This window comes from Cyprinodon tularosa, unplaced genomic scaffold (genome assembly GCF_016077235.1).
Source record: "Cyprinodon tularosa strain WSP-4 unplaced genomic scaffold, ASM1607723v1 ctg628, whole genome shotgun sequence".
Classification (NCBI taxonomy): Eukaryota; Metazoa; Chordata; class Actinopteri; order Cyprinodontiformes; family Cyprinodontidae; genus Cyprinodon; species Cyprinodon tularosa.
The window spans coordinates 34921-52568 of record NW_024039372.1 but is presented as its reverse complement, the minus strand read 5'-3'; the positions used below and the strand labels follow the sequence as shown (position 1 = coordinate 52568).

Below are 17648 nucleotides of genomic sequence, written 5' to 3'. Positions count from 1 at the left end.
GTCTCTTCCGTCATCCATGTTTTATTTAGAGGAGGAAAGCGGGGACGAAGATGTTGTGGAAGAGGACGCCAGGGCGGCAGAAGCTTGGTTTGGTGTAGAAGGCTTCCAGCCGTACATGTTTGAGCCCTCGCCTCGCAACGCTGCCAGTTCTGTTAGCTCTACGCCTGCTGAAGACACAGACGTCCATCCCCGTGAACACTGGGACGCAACTCAATGGGAAAGGAAATTATTCTGATTTCTTATTTCAATGTTGCGTATATTAGCTGCGACATATGAGTCAAGACGCTATAACTGAAAAAATTTTATTGCCAGATGACCGTTGATATATGATTGGTCGAATTTAGGTGTACAAGCTGACGTATAACTAACTGGCCTGCATAAGATAATGAAAAAAAACATAAACTTTAAAACAATTTTTTTTTAAAGTCTGATAAAGAGCACATTTATATACATGTTTAAACCAGAATGATTTGACATTTAAATATGATTTCCTTACGACTTTAAATTCCCAAAACATCCCAAACCTTATTTTAAATCACAGAACATGTACATTTTTAATGCCAATTTCTGCCACTGCCGTCCACCTTTGCTGTTCAGGCCTGAAAAATTTGCTTTGTCCACAAAGGATTCGCTGGAAAAGAGGGAAACGTTTGTCTGCCATCATTTGAAGAAATCTTTCTATGAAACCAAAATAAAAACTTAGCTTTGCTAACTTAAATACCTGCTTGGTTTATTTATCACATACTTTAACAATAAACTTATTTGTTTTACTGAGACCTAAAGCCTGATAAGTTTATTCCTAAGATCTGAGACCCCACAATAAACCTACTAAAAATGTCAACCTAGTTATCTTGTCTTTCTTAAAAGTTATTCAATTTAAATCCTGTTTCATAGCTAAAGCTCTCACTGATATAATAGGCCTGCCTATACCTCTGCTCCTAATGTAAATAATCAAGGTTCACAGCAGTATGAAAACTCCTTGGAATGCTCTCTTTAAATATAACTCTTAAAGAGAAATTGGCGTCATACAGCACGACTTTTAGAAGCCAAACCTTTTAATGGGCCCTGATGAAGAACAGTTAACGTCATGATGTATTGAGTGAGCACTCACTTAATCTATTACACAAACAAACAAGTAATATACATGATGGCAAAATGTTACGTAGCTTTTGGGAGGAAAAGTGTATCTGTCTAACCATTCTCCTTGTAAAAGGTCCAACGTATGACCTTGCAAATCACTGTAGGGTGCACTCAAGCAGCAGAAGCTCTATCCTAAAAGAGTAAATGTATAATTAAGATGGACGAAGTCACCGTCTTCAAGGTCAGCATGTGGCCAATATCATCTTAGGTGAATTTTGAATGCATTATAGCTCATTAAGGTAAGTCAATTAAGAATCTAGCTCCTTTTTTTGCTGCTTTACAAGGACAAAATAATTATCTTTTTTTTTACCCGGCTGTAAACATGTTTATTTTTACTGTAAGGTAGGCCATTAAAGAAAGAAAAAATCGTGTAATTAGTTCAGCTTAGTGTGATGTTTCTCCCCTGGGAGATTATCTCTCCTCACTACTGTGAGGATATTTTACTTCGATTCCGTTTGTTTCTGATTCAGCGAGACAGGAGCAGAAGACGTCGCTTTGGAAGACAAGCTCTAGACTTACAGGAGGAGAGTTTTAACGCCACTATGTCTTCACATCATCGTCTGCAGCTTCACAAGAAAGAACATCAGAAGACAGATGTTGGAAAACGTCTCTGGGTAACACGTCTGATTTCGCCCACATAGCATTCTGTCCGCCTGACTTTTTGCTAATATCACCATATAACGCCGGACATACGCCAGGAATTCAGTCACAGTCTAACATGAGGTGCACCATTTTTTAGAAGATGTGTGACACCACAGGAAACCTGGCGCTGGTTAGCATATTCACTCGCATCTTGAAGGATAATGAGCTGGACACTTGATGCTTACTTCCATGCTGCAGAGAAAATATGGAGAGAATGCAGGAGACAGCAATAAACGATGACAGATTACAGATCCTGGACAGCAGCGGTAAAAACCAGTCTAATCAGGTTTGGGTTTCCTGGATGGGGAGCAGGACTTGGGCTCACTCACGTAAATTAATAATGTGTGACGGTTGGGGAGTCAGAACACGGGTTCTGATACAGCAGGTGAGGAAGAGGAGCATGAGGATGAGGTCGACCGGTTGATGAGAAAATGTCTTATGTTACAAAAATGTGTGCAAATACACGAAAAAAAAAAACAAACACCCAAAATGCATGGTAGAATCCTACAGCGAGTGTACGTCTGGAGCTGGGTTTGGGGGCTGGACTTCACACGGTGTGCATCTAAATGTGTGCACCTCCCTCCCACAGAGCTACACACACTCCTTGCAGCCACATTCCACAGGCTTTTCTACATCCTGCGTAACTGAGGTTCCGTCGTCACATTCGAAGGTAAGACGCCGCCGCCGGACCCTCAGAGGGGCGCAGCAGGAGGCGGCGGTCTCGGCTCGGCAGTGACCCTGACACTCCACCCAGGAGAAAGGTTTTGATGTCTGGCAGAGAACGGAGCCTCGCTGCAGCCGGTGGTAGTCTCTGACTGGCTCACCTCTGCATGGGGTCTCTGCAGGTGAGAGAACGCCATTACGGTTAAGATCAGGTCCAAACGGGCTTCAAAGCACAGCAAATCTCGTACTTGAATTGAGAAACACCAAATCATGCTAATAGAGTGGCCACTCCAACTTCAAACAGTGACTAAATGTTTGGAATGTTTTTCATAAAAGCACAATCATACGGAAGAGGATTAGGGCCACTGGAAAAAAAAAAAAAAGTTAACTGATTTTTAAATTTTATTTCAGTTTAACATGGGAAAAAAGTTAGAATTCAGACTTTTTTCTCAGAATTCTGACAATAAAAAAGTCAGAAAATACTGGAAGAAAAGTGTCTGCAGTAGACTAAAGCTCAAAAGGATGAGATCAGCTAAATGGATCCATGATTGGTTGTAAGTTGATGAAATAATTAGAGGTGATGAAGACGAGGAGGACCAAAAGAAGAAAGAGCTCCAGTTTCTAACTGAGGCTGTTTACGTTTAGCATCAGGATAAAAAAAAATCTCAGATATATTAAAATCATGTGTTACAACAACTGAACAATACTTCAATGTCACTTTAAACAGTCCTTCATTATCATATGATTGAAAAGATTTCAACCTTTATGGGTGAAAAATACATTAAAGGAATAGTACACCCAAAACATGATTAGCCTTCATTTTCTACTCACCCCCATGCTGAACAACACTCTGGAGTACTTTTTTGATATCTCAAATGCATCTGGAGATCTGGGAGGCTTCTTGCTGTCTGCTGACATTCAAATAATGGAGGTCTATGGCGCCCGAGACAGAAAGGTCCATAAAAGTCCACAAAAAAACGTGTCAATATTCCTCCATACTGCTCGTCCAATGTATTCCAAGTGTCCTGAGTGGGTAGCGTCCAGAATTTACTCGAAACCAAGTCATTTAGAATGTTTTTAGATCATAAACAGTAGTGTATAGGATTTCCTAAAAGCGCGCGCCTACGAGTTCACAACTCTGCGGAAACCGCGGCAGACCAAACCAGATGAAAGTGCGCATTCAGCTCGGCAAAGAACTCATGCTCTTCCTCAACACTGAAGTCATCAGACATGTTTCTTTCGTTGTTTCTTTCTTTGCACAGGTAAACAGTGCATTTCTTCTTCTACGCTTGCATTATCGGCAGAGCAGACGCTGAATGCGCACTTTCATCTGGTTTGGTCTGCCGCAGTTTCCGCAGAGTCGTCCAGATGCATTTGAGATATCAAAAAAGTACTCCAGAGTGTTGTTCAGCATGGGGGTGAGTAGAAAATGAAGGCTAATCATGTTTTGGGTGTACTATTCCTTAAAATAATATATAACTTTAAATAATTATGAGTTCTTACATATTAAACACAGCAATTCTTAATTTAATATGAAAATTATAACATTTAGAGCACCATTCAGTGATTTTTGGATCCCTATAACTTCCAGGCAGATACAGAGGAAAGTTTAGGGTCCAGCATAGAAATCTGTCAAAATTTCTAATGATATTTTGATAATAAGAATCAGCAATTGTATTATCTGAATGAGTCAGGATGGTTCAAAACCAACTAGAAACAGTAATCCAGAGTACCGCCTTGCATGTAATTCATAATTTACCGTCACTTGTATTGCAGCTTTCTCCAGAGTATCCCTGATCGCAGATGCAGCGCTCTTCATCTCCTGTCTTCTGACACTGACCGTGTAGACACTGCAGCCTCTGACACGAACCTGCTGGCTCCTCCTGGAGGTTACACAGCGCTCCTCTGTATCCTTTCTCACATTCACAGCGATAGGTTTGAGCATCCAACACCATGCATTCACCCTTCACACACCTGGAGGTGGACAAAGATAAGAGCATCAGCCCATTTAACTATCTTGAAATGGGTTTTATTTGTTGATTGAGTATAATGGCATCTGAAAAAAAAGAAAAATGAATTTAAAAAAATGTTATACTCACTTGTTGCCCTCACATGGGTTGATGCCGTTTGCCATGGTGACGACATCCACCCCGCTAAGGCCCACAGTGATTGGCTGGTCGCAGTGCTGTCCCGTCCACCCCGCCTGGCACTGACACTGGGGGCCCTGGAAAGTAAACATAATATTTTAGTTCAATCTAGCATGTGGTTCGGAATAATGTTATTGTTCATGAGGAACTCTGGTTCTGTAGTGTGTTGCTACCTGAGCACTGTTGGGTTGGCATATGCCATGCAGGCAGTAAAGTTCTCGGCAGGGTTGGCAGCCTGGTACCACGCCTGGCTTCATTTGGCTGCGGGTGAAATCCTGCAGCTCGTGGTTTATGTAGAGGTTCCTGATGCAGCCCTGGAAGCTGGACGTGTTGAGGGTCTGATAGGAGAGTCCTCGTGAAGTCGGAATAACCTCCATAGGCATACCTGGGCAGACATACCAAAGTGGCTCTACTTGTGGATCTGTAATGAATTTAGCCGAGTTGTTCATGTCTGAGGTCCGTCCATCACTCCTACCTCCCACATACAGAGGGGTCTCTCCTGTCACTGGCAGGCCGCGGCCATGGCTGTCCAGAGTCGTTGGCTCTCCTCCATCCACAGATAAGTTCACCATCTGATTAAAGGTCACCAGCTCAACCGTGTGGAAAAGCCCATCGTTCACCGTCTCAGCACTGCACACAGGAGGAAGCATTTATCTGTTTATGTACAATAATGCAATCATACAAATGATAAAGGTGCGCTTCGTTAACAAGAAGATATCGGACCCTTTTTTATGGCTTTTGCGGTTGATGTTGTTGCTCTTTAAATGTCAAAACCTCAGTAAAATTGACAGTTTAAAGCTCAGATGCTTTTTGGTACACTGAAAAAAAAGATACTTTGGATGAACTTAAAAAAATTACTGTAATTTGTTACACCTAAATTTATTACTTTATCTCAAATTAACTTTCTGATGTGGTTGAAACTATACATTTTGATTTACTAGAAATAGATTTTTTACCTTAAACCAAAGAAAGAAATTGCATTCATACCAAGTAAAACTTTAATTTGTGACAAAGACTATAAACAAGTTTTATACTTCGTTAAAACTTAATTTTTAAATTTGGAAAAAACTAATTTTTTACATTACAAATAAGTATAGATTCACTTTGGAATAAACTAATTGAAATGCTGTAATTTTGTTACATGAATTTATTTTAAGTTTTTTCAACTTAAATTTCTGAATCAACACAAAGTCAATTTTCTGTTGTACCTTACTCAAAACATTATATAGTCCCAAGCTAAAGTGTTAATTTAGGTCAATGAGATTTTTTTTTTTTGCCTTTTATAAGTGAAAATGTCACGACATTACAGGCCAAATTCCCAACAATATAAAACTAAAATTCACTGAAATGATTCACTGCAGATACAAATTAAAAACAGAAAAGTCTCTTTTAAATGCCCTTTATTTTTGATGAGTCTGAAAATACCATCTTTCAAAAGGCCAGTGCATATTTTACACAAAGATTAGGGAAAGGAAATTACATGTAAAATTAAACTAAATGTGGGTTTTTCCTATTTTCAGACCTAATGAAACTGCAAAAACATAAACCTACACATCAACATGAAAAAATACTTTCTTCACCTCTTTAAAACTTCAGAGATCCAAAGTGAGAGTATTAAAACAGGATAAACATTGCTGTCATTGCTAACATTTGAAATACCCATTAAGAGTATGAAAATGAACTTTGAACCATTACAAAATTAGGAGACCCCAAAAAATTAAGAAAAAAAGGGGCTGTGCGTTAAAATATCAATAAACGCAGTTAAAGAAAGAAAAAAAAAACAGCTAGTGCTGATGTGACTTACTGAATTTAGTATTCACATTTCAAAGGTGATATACAGGTGCTGGTCATAAAATTAGAATATCATGAAAAAATAGATTGATTTCAGTAATTCCATTTAAAAAGTGAAACTTGTATATTATATTCATACATTACATACAAACTCATATATTTCAGATGTTTATTTTGTTTAATTTTGATGATTACAAATGACAACAAATGAAAATCTCAAATTCATCATATCAGAAAATTAGAATATTACTGAAGACCAATAAAAACAAAGGATTTATAGAAATGTTGGCCAACTGAAAAGTATGAACATGAAAAGTATGAGCATGTACAGCACTCAGTATTTAGTTGGGCCTCCTTTGGCCTGTATTACTGCAGCAATGCGGCGTGGCATGGAGTCGATCAGTCTGTGGCACTGCTCAGGTGTTATGATAGCCCAGGTTGCTCTAATAGTGGCTTTTAGCTCTTCTGAATTGTTGGGTCTGGTGTATTGCAACTTCTTCTTCACAATACCCCATAGATTTTCTATGGGGTTAAGGTCAGGAGAGTTTGCTGGCCAATTAAGAACAGGGATACCATGGTCCTTCAACCAGGTACTGGTAGCTTTGGCACTGTGTGCAGGTGCCAAGTCCTGTTGGAAAATGAAATCTGCATCTCCAAAAAGTTGGTCAGCTGCAGGAAGCATGAAGTGCTCTAAAACTTCCTGGTATGTGGCTGCGTTGACCCTGGACCTCAGAAAACACAATGGACCAACACCAGCAGATGACATGGCACCCCAAACCATCACTGACTGTGGAAACTTTACACTGGACTTCAAGCAACGTGGATGAAGTGCCTCTCTTCTTTTCCTCCAGACTCTGGGACCTTGATTTCCAAAGGAAATGCAAAATTTACTTTCATCAGAGAACATGACTTTGGACCACTCACCAGCAGTCCAGTCCTGTTTCTCTTTAGACGCTTCTGACGCTGTCTGTGGTTCAAGAGTGGCTTGACACAAGGAATGCGACAGCAGAAACCCATGTCTTTCATACGTCTGTGTGTGGTGGTTCTTGAAGCACTCACTCCAGCTGCAGTCCACTCTTTGTGAATCTCCCCCACATTTTTGAATGGGTTTTGTTTCACAATCCTCTCCAGGGTGCGGTTATCTCTCTTGCTTGTACACTTTTTTCGACCACATCTTTTCCTTCCCTTCGCCTCTCTATTAATGTGCTTGGACACTGAGCTCTGTGAACAGCCAGCCTCTTTAGCGATGACCTTTTGTGTCTTGCCCTCCTTGTGCAAGGTGTCGATGGTCGTCTTTTGGACAACTGTCAAGTCAGCAGTCTTCCCCATGATTGTGTAGCCTATAGAACTAGACTGAAAGACCATTTAAAGGCTTTTGCAGGTGGTTTGAGTTAATTAGCTGATTAGAGTGTGGCACCAGGGGCCATCAATTTTGAACCTTTTCACAATATTCTAATTTTCTGATATAATGAATTTGAGATTTTCATTTGTTGTCATTTGTAATCATCAAAATTAAACAAAATAAACATCTGAAATATATGAGTTTGTATGTAATGTATGAATATAATATACAAGTTTCACTTTTTAAATGGAATTACTGAAATCAATCTACTTTTTCATGATATTCTAATTTTATGACCAGCACCTGTACATGCCACGATATTTCTACAACAGAAATAAATACAATAATACAAAAAATAAAAATCACAAATTAAATATTTTGAATTAAATCAAAATTTTCCCTTAGATTAACCTGCAATGGCTTTGAATACAAGCAACAAAACTGCACATGCATCCAACCGTCTTTCTTTGACCAACCCCATATTTAGAGCTTGACACTCAGACTGCACACTCTGCGTGTCATTCTCTTTGGTTCAATCTCCATGAAGACTTTCTGCAGCGCATCAAAAGTGTGTCTGAGCTCACCTGGATAGCTTAAGTTCATAGCATAGATAAGTCCAAATAAGAGAGCACATCCATGTGCGATTGATGGCAGCTCATTAAGCACCTCCACACCTTCAATAATGATGCCTATGTCACATGGTGGTTTTAACGGATCCTCTTCCTCCCTGATGACAAACACGGCCATTGTGCACTGCTGAAGCTCTCTTTCTGCGTCATCCTTTTCAACAACCTGACAAAACACAAGACATTTATTGTACTCCTGAATGTCTAATAAATCAAGAAAAGCACAATCTATGTTACACTTTTAAAACTGTGTTGTGTCACATCTCATTAAAATCCCGATCGAAGTAGCAACAGTTATGTTATAAAACCAACAGGTTTGTAAACTCCTCATCTCCACCCCATGTCCGACAGTTTTTCTTTCTGTACGCAACCCCTCCCCCTCAAAAATCCCGACTAAGCAGAGCAAAGTACTGGGTTGCTCAAAAGACCAAAACCCAGTGAAAGTTAAGCCCCAGATAAATGTGTATGCAAAGGTAACCTGTTATTTACAAAGCCTGGGGCTTCACAAAAGCTGTTAACAGCAGTAGCATGTGCGCCCTGAAAAAGCAACATTTGCACAAACCGCGAGGACTACTCAGTTTTCGGTGGGAAACCCTTTAGACCATGGGTTAAAGAAAAACTAATCAGTTTGAATGAAAAATTTTTCAAGTCAGCCCATATATTTCCAAGGCCTTGGACGTTATGCCACATTAGTTACTTCATTTGCTTATTGTGCAAAGTCAACTTTAACCAAGTCTGTTACTTTTAAAATATTCATTGACAATTACTGTTATCTCTCCCACCATTCAGCTTCAGAGCCTTGGTATCATCCTGGACAGACATCTCCATCCTCCCGTCGCTATGACGGAGAACTTTAACCCCTGCTGTAGACATTTTAAATGGGAGCAACAATTGTATATAAATTTATCATAAATTAACCCTAGCAGTTTATTGGGAACTGAGCTCATGTAAATGAACTTTTCTGAAGTTTAAGTGATTAACAGCAAAATATCTTACCAGAAACTCCTTGATCAGTTTTTGTACATCTTCTCCAAGGTACAAGATGAGGCACTTCAGCAGACACTCTCTCTTAAGGCTCACATCCAGGCTCTAGGTGAGAGTGCAAAACACAAACCATGCAACTTCACTGAAGATACAAACATATACATGTCTAAATGAGAACTTAAATCTGGAGTAATTGCTGCAAAAGAAATTTTTAGGCCAAACCGGTGAACAGCCTGTCAAACTCAGATGATAAACATTCTACTTCTTCCAAAACCATTTAACTTCACAATCAAGTATGCTGATAATTGATAATGACATGATTATTGCTTTTATTTACAATTTTACTATTTCTCTGATACGCTATTTTTGCAACGCTAAGCAAATACATACCTGATCAAGAACCTTCAATACATCGCGTGTCTTCTCTCTGATAGCTCCTCCCTTCTTCCTGATGATCTCCATCAGCTTACCGTGGTGCTTGTCCAAAGAGGCCAGGAATCGTGGTTGAAGTGGAACAGTAGTAATCCTCATAAATTCAGCATTGATCTGCATAAAAAACAATATCACAAGCAAATGTTATTATATCTAACATCAAAACTGTGTGGTGTGTGTCATCTTTCTATGACAAGACCTAAACATGCATTCTGAATGGCTTTGGCTCAGTTGATATTTGATTTATAGGCCACTCCTGAACTACTGCTATTACTGGAAAAAATACTTACTTCCTCCACTGAGAACAATGCAGGCCATCTTTCTATCACCTCTTCGACTCCTTGTTCCTTTGTCACAATTTCCTGTCTTCGCAGTGAAAAAGTCTTGTCCATTTTATTCTTGATCACTGCACGATTGTTTCGCTTCTTTACTTCGCTCAGAAGTGCCACTCTCTCAGCTTCCAAAATATCTTGAGTGTCTCCAGTTGGAATGTCAGGAATGTGGTTGGCTTCTCCTCTCCGTGATCTCTTTACGTTTTTTGCTGGCAATGCATCCTCCACAGCTTTGTACTTCAGTGAATTTGCAAGTAATTCAGCACATCCAATGCCCTTTAGCTGAGTTCGGTAGTTGCCCATCTTTGTCTTCAGCCGACATTTCCATCCATAGCAACCATTGTACGAACCAGGTTCAAAGAGGCATGGATGCTTCTTGATTAGTGCTTCGGCTACAGCACTGAAGTCGGCATCTGTTGGGTAGGGTTTGTACTTGTAAATCTCTTCAGCTACCTTTTTAAGAATATCTGTTATTGTTTTAGGACTCGCTGTCAGTGGTCTCTTGTTTGACCTATACACTGCATTTCCCTTTTCTAACTGCAGTTCAGTGTCATAGGAGAATATTGGTATTGGAAACTCTCTTGGCCACATCTGGGTTCTTGTTGAGACAGAGCTGGAGGGTGAGGAAAGGAGCTCTGTGTCATCTGTCTGAGTAGACTCTACATCATCACATCCAGGGACGGCTTGGCGATCATCAGTTACTGGGATTACCTTGATAGTTGCCAAATTTTCAAGTTCAGTAGTAGATGTCAAGTTCACTAGTGCATCACCAAAGTCTCTGTCTTGGTACTGTAGTCTAAAATTGCCATTTACTCCACACATCTTCCTCACTTGGTTTAATAGCTCTTCCAGAGTCTCTGGAATTCCACCAGGCAGAATTAGCTTCCTGGTGTCATCAGGATTTAAGATCACTCGCAACTTAGCAGGCCTTTTCTCTGCCATGTCAGCTTATCCAAAGGGATCTGGAAAAGACAAGAATTAATACACAGTATTAGTTGTGGCACAAAATTGTCCAAAATGTAAAGAATTATGGTGAAAATATAAGGTAGTTCACTAAAAGTAAAAAATCAAGTAAGAGGGTGGGAAAAATCACTCTTAAAACCTAATGTTACCTTCGAAACGATATGGCAATTAGAAGAAAAGGGGACATTCTTTGCAAAATGGGTGATTTTTTTTAATGAAAATTAAATGGAGAAAAAAACAAACAAAAGGAAACTAAAGAAAATTGAGAAAACCTACACTCATTTATATACAACCTTATAGATGTATGTATCTCTTCAAAGAGATGATGTGCCGTCCGCCAACTATGTAGTAAGCCAGAGGGTATGGATCTGTCAGTTCTTGCACCCCAACAAGCTGTAGCTCTTTTGTAGCAGGTATGACTAAGTCATAGGCTCTATAATGCTCCAGATACCAGGCATCCAGTTTTTTGACAATAAAAAATAGTGTCTCTTGTAGCACAATCATGTGAACAATTTGACAAAACTCTGGAAGTCCAGCCAGCGACCCATGGGCCACCACCATTCCAGTCCTGTAGTTGTAACCGTTGTAGGATACATGTTTTGCAAGGTTTACAGTGTCTATATGTGGTTTTTTCTCTTTGACTGCCAGTACAATATCCTCATTCAGAACATCAAGGGGAAGTGTTGAAAGATCAGAAACCTCCAAAGATGGCTTATGAAATCCAGACATGTGCAGATTATACGCAGTCTGAAACTGGTGTCTCTGGGCTAATGAATACAATATATTTTTGTAACAGTTTGTATGACGGATTACTCTTTTAAAGAAGCTATGTTTAGATTCAAATCTCATAGTCCATAGTGCAACAAGAGGGCCAAACTGGCGGATCAACAGGGGATAATGCTCCAAGTAGTGATGTTTGGGCCGAATCCTTTCATGGGGGAAAACCTCTTGGAATACTGCCCTGTGTTCTGATATCTTGAAGTCTAGATAAGCAATAGAGTCCTCAGTGTGAAGAGGTGCAACAACAAGTTCTACTATGTCTTTTAAATCACACAGGACCTGCCACACTGGTTCGCTTGAAGGAACTCTAGCTCCAATCAAGAGAGGTAGAAATCTCAGTAGGCTCCAATTCTCGTGTGCATTTCCTCCAATTGTTTTTTTTGTAGTGTAGGTGAGGGGCACAACACTGGGGCGGTTTGTCTTATCAGTCCACTTAAATGGAAATGTTGCTATTGCTTCATTCAAATTGGCTAATGTGAAATATTTTTTAGAAATGAGAACACCCAGACAAAGAGCAATCTCAACAGGGATGATTCCTTCAAACAGATCATGAGCTATATCTGGGGGAAAACTTCGGGTTACACTGAAATATGATAAATTTTCTGACAGCACACACTTTGTTTTTACACCAAAATGATGATTCAATGAATTTTCTTCAATAGCTCTCAGATGAGAAGTATGAATGTCCTTGGTTCTTAAACAGAATTCTCCAGACTTGACTTCTTTTGTTTGAATGTTGTCATTTTCTGCTGTACAAAATCTGCAAATATATTTTCCTGAAAAATTTTCCACAAAACCTGCAATACTATGGGCGCTGAGATTGTCTGCAACAACACAATGAACAAAGCCTTTCACAGTTTTCCCCAACTTGGCAATAAACAGTCCTTGTTGTAATGTTATAAGATCATCTACTAAAGGCTTCAGTACACTGTCAAAACCAAAAGACTTGACATCCTCACTACGAATAAGTGCAGCTAAATATATATTAGCTAATGATGAGTGGCAACTAGCAGGTAGGTTTCCCAATGCCCAATACACCCCACATATTTTGTGTTTTTTTCTGGAGGTACCAAGAGGATTACAGATTTCAAAATCATCTACATACAAAATAAGTGAAATTGCACACTCTTTTGACAGCTCCAAATTTTCCTTATAATTACTACCATCATAAAAGCATCCATATTGTATTCTATCAGATTGAATTTTATGGGGCGATTTCAAATTGATTGATAGATCTAGAAAAGTTTGACAACTTAGAATCTCCTGTAACTATTTAAGTATAGAGATGTATTGAAATGATTTTTTGTTTTGGGAGTCAAGCACAAATTCTGTAGGTTCTACTTTTTTAAAATGTTTTTTGTAGTACACCTTTCGCTTGTAAGCAGTGGAAAGTGGGCCACAACCACTAAATGTTGCTGTGACTGGATTAGACTTGCAAATAGTAGATGCTAAGTCTTGCAGAACAGTTTCATCTACTTGACAGTTGCCATTCTGTAAGTGGTTAGATATGGTTTGATGGATAAGAGGGACAGAGGCAGTGCTAAGTAAATAGTCGAACTCTTGCAATAGTTCATCAACAGCAACACTAGGAACAAGATAAATATGTTCTAACTTCAATAAGAGAGAGGCAACTTTGAGCTCAACATTATGTGTCAAGTCATTTAAATTTAAACTTGAATCATCCAAGTCAGCTGCACTTAAATCAGGGGAATCAAAACCGACACTTTCAGAACAGTCACTTTCAACGAAAACACCTAAATTTGACCCCTGTATCTGTATTATTCCAAGCTTCAAGTCATTTACCGAGCAATTTTTATGATTTCTGCTTCTGTGAGTTCGAAAGGAACCATAAATATTTGTTCTGTACGAACACCCCTCAAACACGCAATCAACTGTTTCACTATTTTTTAGATGCTGAGCTATATGTTGAAAATATTCTGTTAAAGTTGAACGTTTATTGCAGTTGCATAAGAGACATTTAAATGTGGTTAATTCAGTCTGTGAGGATTGCTGATGAGATCTTGACAAGTGGGTCAAAAGTGCCTTCCAAGTTTTGCAGGTACATGGACAGTTTAAATGGATGCATGGATAGGAATGGTGGCGTCCATAATGTCTATGTTCGAGCTTATAATGTTTAAGAAGCTCAGATCTTCGTGACACAGTGGCACCACAGTCTTTGCATTTCCACATTCATTGGAAGACTGGGGAAGGAAAAGAAGATCCACCTTACCTTGCCACTTAATACACTTCACAAAATGCACCATGGTAAATGATATTTGCATCTACTAAAGCAGTTATAAATTTACTTATTGAACAGAAGCACACAACACATACGAGCTGCTAACTTCTCATTAATTCAGAGATTTTAAAAGTTGTACTGAAACGTAAGTCTTTTAAATTTGATCAAACTAACAAAAATCTGCAGATTCTCTTTAGTAATGTAAAAGCTGCAGTAAGGTCATTTTTTGAGAAAAAAAAAATAAAAAATTGCCACAATAACTGCAGTCATCACACATTTAAAATAAATTGTTAACCGTATTTTTAACCCTTATTCTAGTTTTTACTGCTATTGTCTGTTAAAATTAAGGTTAATTTTGTTTGCTATAGATCAAAAGTAAAAAGTCAAAAAATTAAATTGTCACTTAAATATAAATGTAAATAATTTTCACAATTGTTCATTTTGGGACTTACCAATAGGTATCTTGTCAGGAGCAAACCTGTAAACAGAAATTAAAGATTGTGACCACAAACAATACCAAGACATTCTGTACTGACAGGAAAGAGAATTAAATTCAAATGCATCTTTTTTTCTATAGATCCTCTCGTATTGGTGGTACACAAAATAAATTAAACATTTGTTCATATTTCATTTAGCCAACCAATCTTCTAACATGTGCTCCTTACCTAGTTTATTTAAACAGCCTAAACTCTGATAACCTGACTCCGCCAGATGGATTTGCTCTGCATATCATGTACAAATGCGTTTATAAAAAATGTGCTTAGAAATATACATACATCCTTTTAGAAAATTCTATTACTTTTAACCCAAGATTATTTAAACACACTGGATCATTTATTATAATAGCTATAGTTTAAATTTTTTATCCAAAAAAATATAATTATATTATTTCAATATTCAACGAGTTACAGTTGATTAAAATTGATTCAGCGCCTGGTTAACACATTACACTGAGCAGAGTTCTCGACCGCCCCAAGATGGCGCTCCTAAATCTCCTAAAGCTCGGTTTAGCTAGGTTAGCATTATTGCAGAAAACACAGACGATATTTAAAATAATTTTAGTTGTCCTTCCTGTAACTAATAATATGCCTAGCAACCCTACATTACCGCTAAAACATGCCAATTTTGAATTCTTACCTTGTTTTAAAGAGTTCCCGCAGACGACAGCCGGTCGAAGACGTGAGGGAGCATTAATGGCTGACTGCAAAGTCGAAAAATGGGGTTTGATGTGACGTCACGCTGTCACGTGACAAGAAAACCTAAAGTGAAACCTAAGTGAAAATATCATTTATTTTGAATTGTTTTATTTAATTTTATCCAGGGAGAGTGTCGTTTGCTTTGAAACAAACTGGAAATATCAAATTCAAAACGGAAACCACGATTTTTCATTCAACCAATTTGAAAATGCAATTTGAAGGAATGACAAAGTCTTTTCAATTTTTTCAGTGTAGATGATGCTTTACCCCTGAACAGGTAAGACAATTGCTCACTATTTCAATCTGAAACTCACATGGAAAGAAAAGACAGTTAGAGAATTTTATTAATACAATTGCTTTAGTCTTTGGTGCTCAGACCTTGGCAGGAAACATAGCGGTAAATTTCGATTGATATGCATGAACAGGAGCAAAGAATAGGCTGTTTCCCCCCCCAGGCCTGAAACTGGTGGCGGAGTGGAGATAGGTGAAGTTGGTCAGTCTGTAGACTGCTGGTTAGTAAGACGGCATGCTGAGCTTTATGAGGAGATCCAGTGGACTGTGGACATATAGATATATATATCTATCTAGATATCTATCTATCTATCTAGTGTGTGTACTGCTTATACAAATTTTATAAGCACTACACACACTAGATGCTGGTTATCAATGACTGACGCTTTACTGGCTCTGATGAATGAGGAAATAGGACTTTATTCCACTTTGAAAAGTTTTGCATTTGAAATTACCTAAGGCAGTAGGTAATTTCTATCTATCTATCTATCTATCTATCTATCTATCTATCTATCTATCTATCTATCTATCTATCTATCTATCTATCTATCTATCTATCTATCTATCTATCTATCTATCTATCTATCTATCTATCTATCTATCTATCTATAGATAGCTTTTGACCAATTAGATGAGCCCTTGAATGATATATTACTTATTGTAAATTAGGTTGAAAGAAACAAGTCAAGAAAAATGGGGTACAAAGCTAATTGAAAAGTTAAAAAGTAAAGTAAAAAAGTTAATAAGCCTAGTTAACAATTATATTTAGCTTTATAAACTAATAAATGTAAGTGCCAATATCAGCATTAATGCCTCTAAGGTTAAATTGGACCAAAAAAAAAAAAGTTTCTTTCCCTCTCAGAGTGTTTTTCGTGAATTTCTTATAGAAGCACTTTTGTTATTTTTTTTATATATGTTTGGACAAGTTGGCGTTTCTTGTGATTATATTGAAATTCACTTTTGCCATCAAAATATCCATATTTTTTGAATGTTACAAAGGTAATAAGGTCTTGTCCTGGATTCCAATAACACTATTGGCTTGAAATTTTGATTTTCAAAGTATTTCACTAAGTGCCCTATGAAGGGTTAACCCCTAGAACCCTACGGACCCACCGGTGGGTCCAGCTGCTACGTGACCTCGTAATTTTAACAAACCCCCAGTATTGGTGACAGTTCTGGATAAGTGTGCCAAAATGGCCTCTCTGCCTAAGAAATTTCTCACTAATACCATTCTAAAATAAATATGATTCATCTGATTGAGTCCAAATTTGGTATATTTTTACACAACATTTAGATTTAAAAGTCTGTACTACTTTTTTGTGCTATAAATAATATTTTGGTAGTGTTTTGCAATGTTTATTTCAAAGAAAATTTTGGCGAGGTTCAAAAAATGCAAAATATTTAGTATTTTGTCCCTAATATTTCAGGCAGGGTCAAAGCTACAATGGTGCTGACACCAGAACACCATTCTATGACATCTTACCTTTACAGAGGTACCAAAAGTTTCTTCTTAAATCTAATAGCTGTGAGGCTAAAAGTGATTTACTTTTGTGTGTTTTTGTCAGGCAGAAATTTATTTATACCCCCTGAGGGTTCATCTGGTTTGGTCTGCCGCGGTTTCCGTAGCGTCGTGAACTCGCAGGCGAGCACTTTCAGGAAATCCTATACACTACTGTTTATGCTCTAAAAACATTCTAAATGACTTCGTTTCGAGTAAATTCTGGATGCTACCCACTCAGGACACTTGGAATACATTGGACGAGCAGTATGGAGGAATATTGACACGTTTTTTGTGGACTTTTATGGACCTTTCTGCCTCGGGCACCATAGACCTCCATTATTTGAATGTCAGCAGACAGCAAGAAGCCTCCCAGATCTCCAGATGCATTTGAGATATCAAAAAAGTACTCCAGAGTGTAGTTCAGCACTGGGGTGAGTAGAAAATGAAGGCTAATCATGTTTTGGGTGTACTATTCCTGACCATTTTTGAAAATATTCAGCGATTTTCAGGCTTTGTTTGTGCAAATTCCTCACAATGTGTTTGGCTGATATGAGACACAGAAGCTGGGGAAAAAAGAAC

At 38.3% G+C, this 17648-nt stretch overlaps 2 protein-coding genes across 2 annotated transcripts in view; both read right to left on the bottom strand.

The window, feature by feature from the left end:
- Positions 1–431: 431 nt before the first annotated feature.
- LOC119798499 (slit homolog 1 protein-like) overlaps positions 432–17648 on the bottom strand; it is a gene marked incomplete at its 5' end in the record, with an annotated part of 50768 nt that continues 33551 nt past the window's right edge. Inside the window, 5 exons of the mRNA XM_038308000.1 lie at positions 432–2621; positions 4205–4419; positions 4545–4669; positions 4766–4977; positions 5068–5222. Of these exons, the coding sequence (XP_038163928.1) occupies positions 2374–2621; positions 4205–4419; positions 4545–4669; positions 4766–4977; positions 5068–5222 (955 nt within the window). The remainder of the gene's footprint in view (positions 2622–4204; positions 4420–4544; positions 4670–4765; positions 4978–5067; positions 5223–17648) is intronic.
- Positions 8168–11050, bottom strand: LOC119798504. The gene is made up of 4 exons (XM_038308010.1): positions 10058–11050; positions 9726–9881; positions 9348–9440; positions 8168–8517 (listed from the first exon to the last, which is right to left on the bottom strand). The coding sequence occupies exons 1-4, from the start codon at positions 11039–11041 to the stop codon at positions 8209–8211; spliced, it is 1542 nt and encodes a 513-aa protein (XP_038163938.1). The 5' UTR covers positions 11042–11050; the 3' UTR covers positions 8168–8208.

What these genes read in the sequence shown, in the direction of transcription:
- LOC119798504 (XM_038308010.1), bottom strand. Translation starts at nt 11,041, where the DNA reads ATGGCAGAGAAAAGGCCTGCTAAGTTGCGAGTGATCTTAAATCCTGAT. An exon ending in CATTGTTCTCAGTGGAGGAA is followed by an intron (nt 9,882 to 10,057) that starts GTAAGTATTTTT and finishes TTTTTTATGCAG; the next exon opens with ATCAATGCTGAATTTATGAG. An exon ending in AACTGATCAAGGAGTTTCTG is followed by an intron (nt 8,518 to 9,347) that starts GTAAGATATTTT and finishes GTGTTTTGTCAG; the next exon opens with GTTGTTGAAAAGGATGACGC.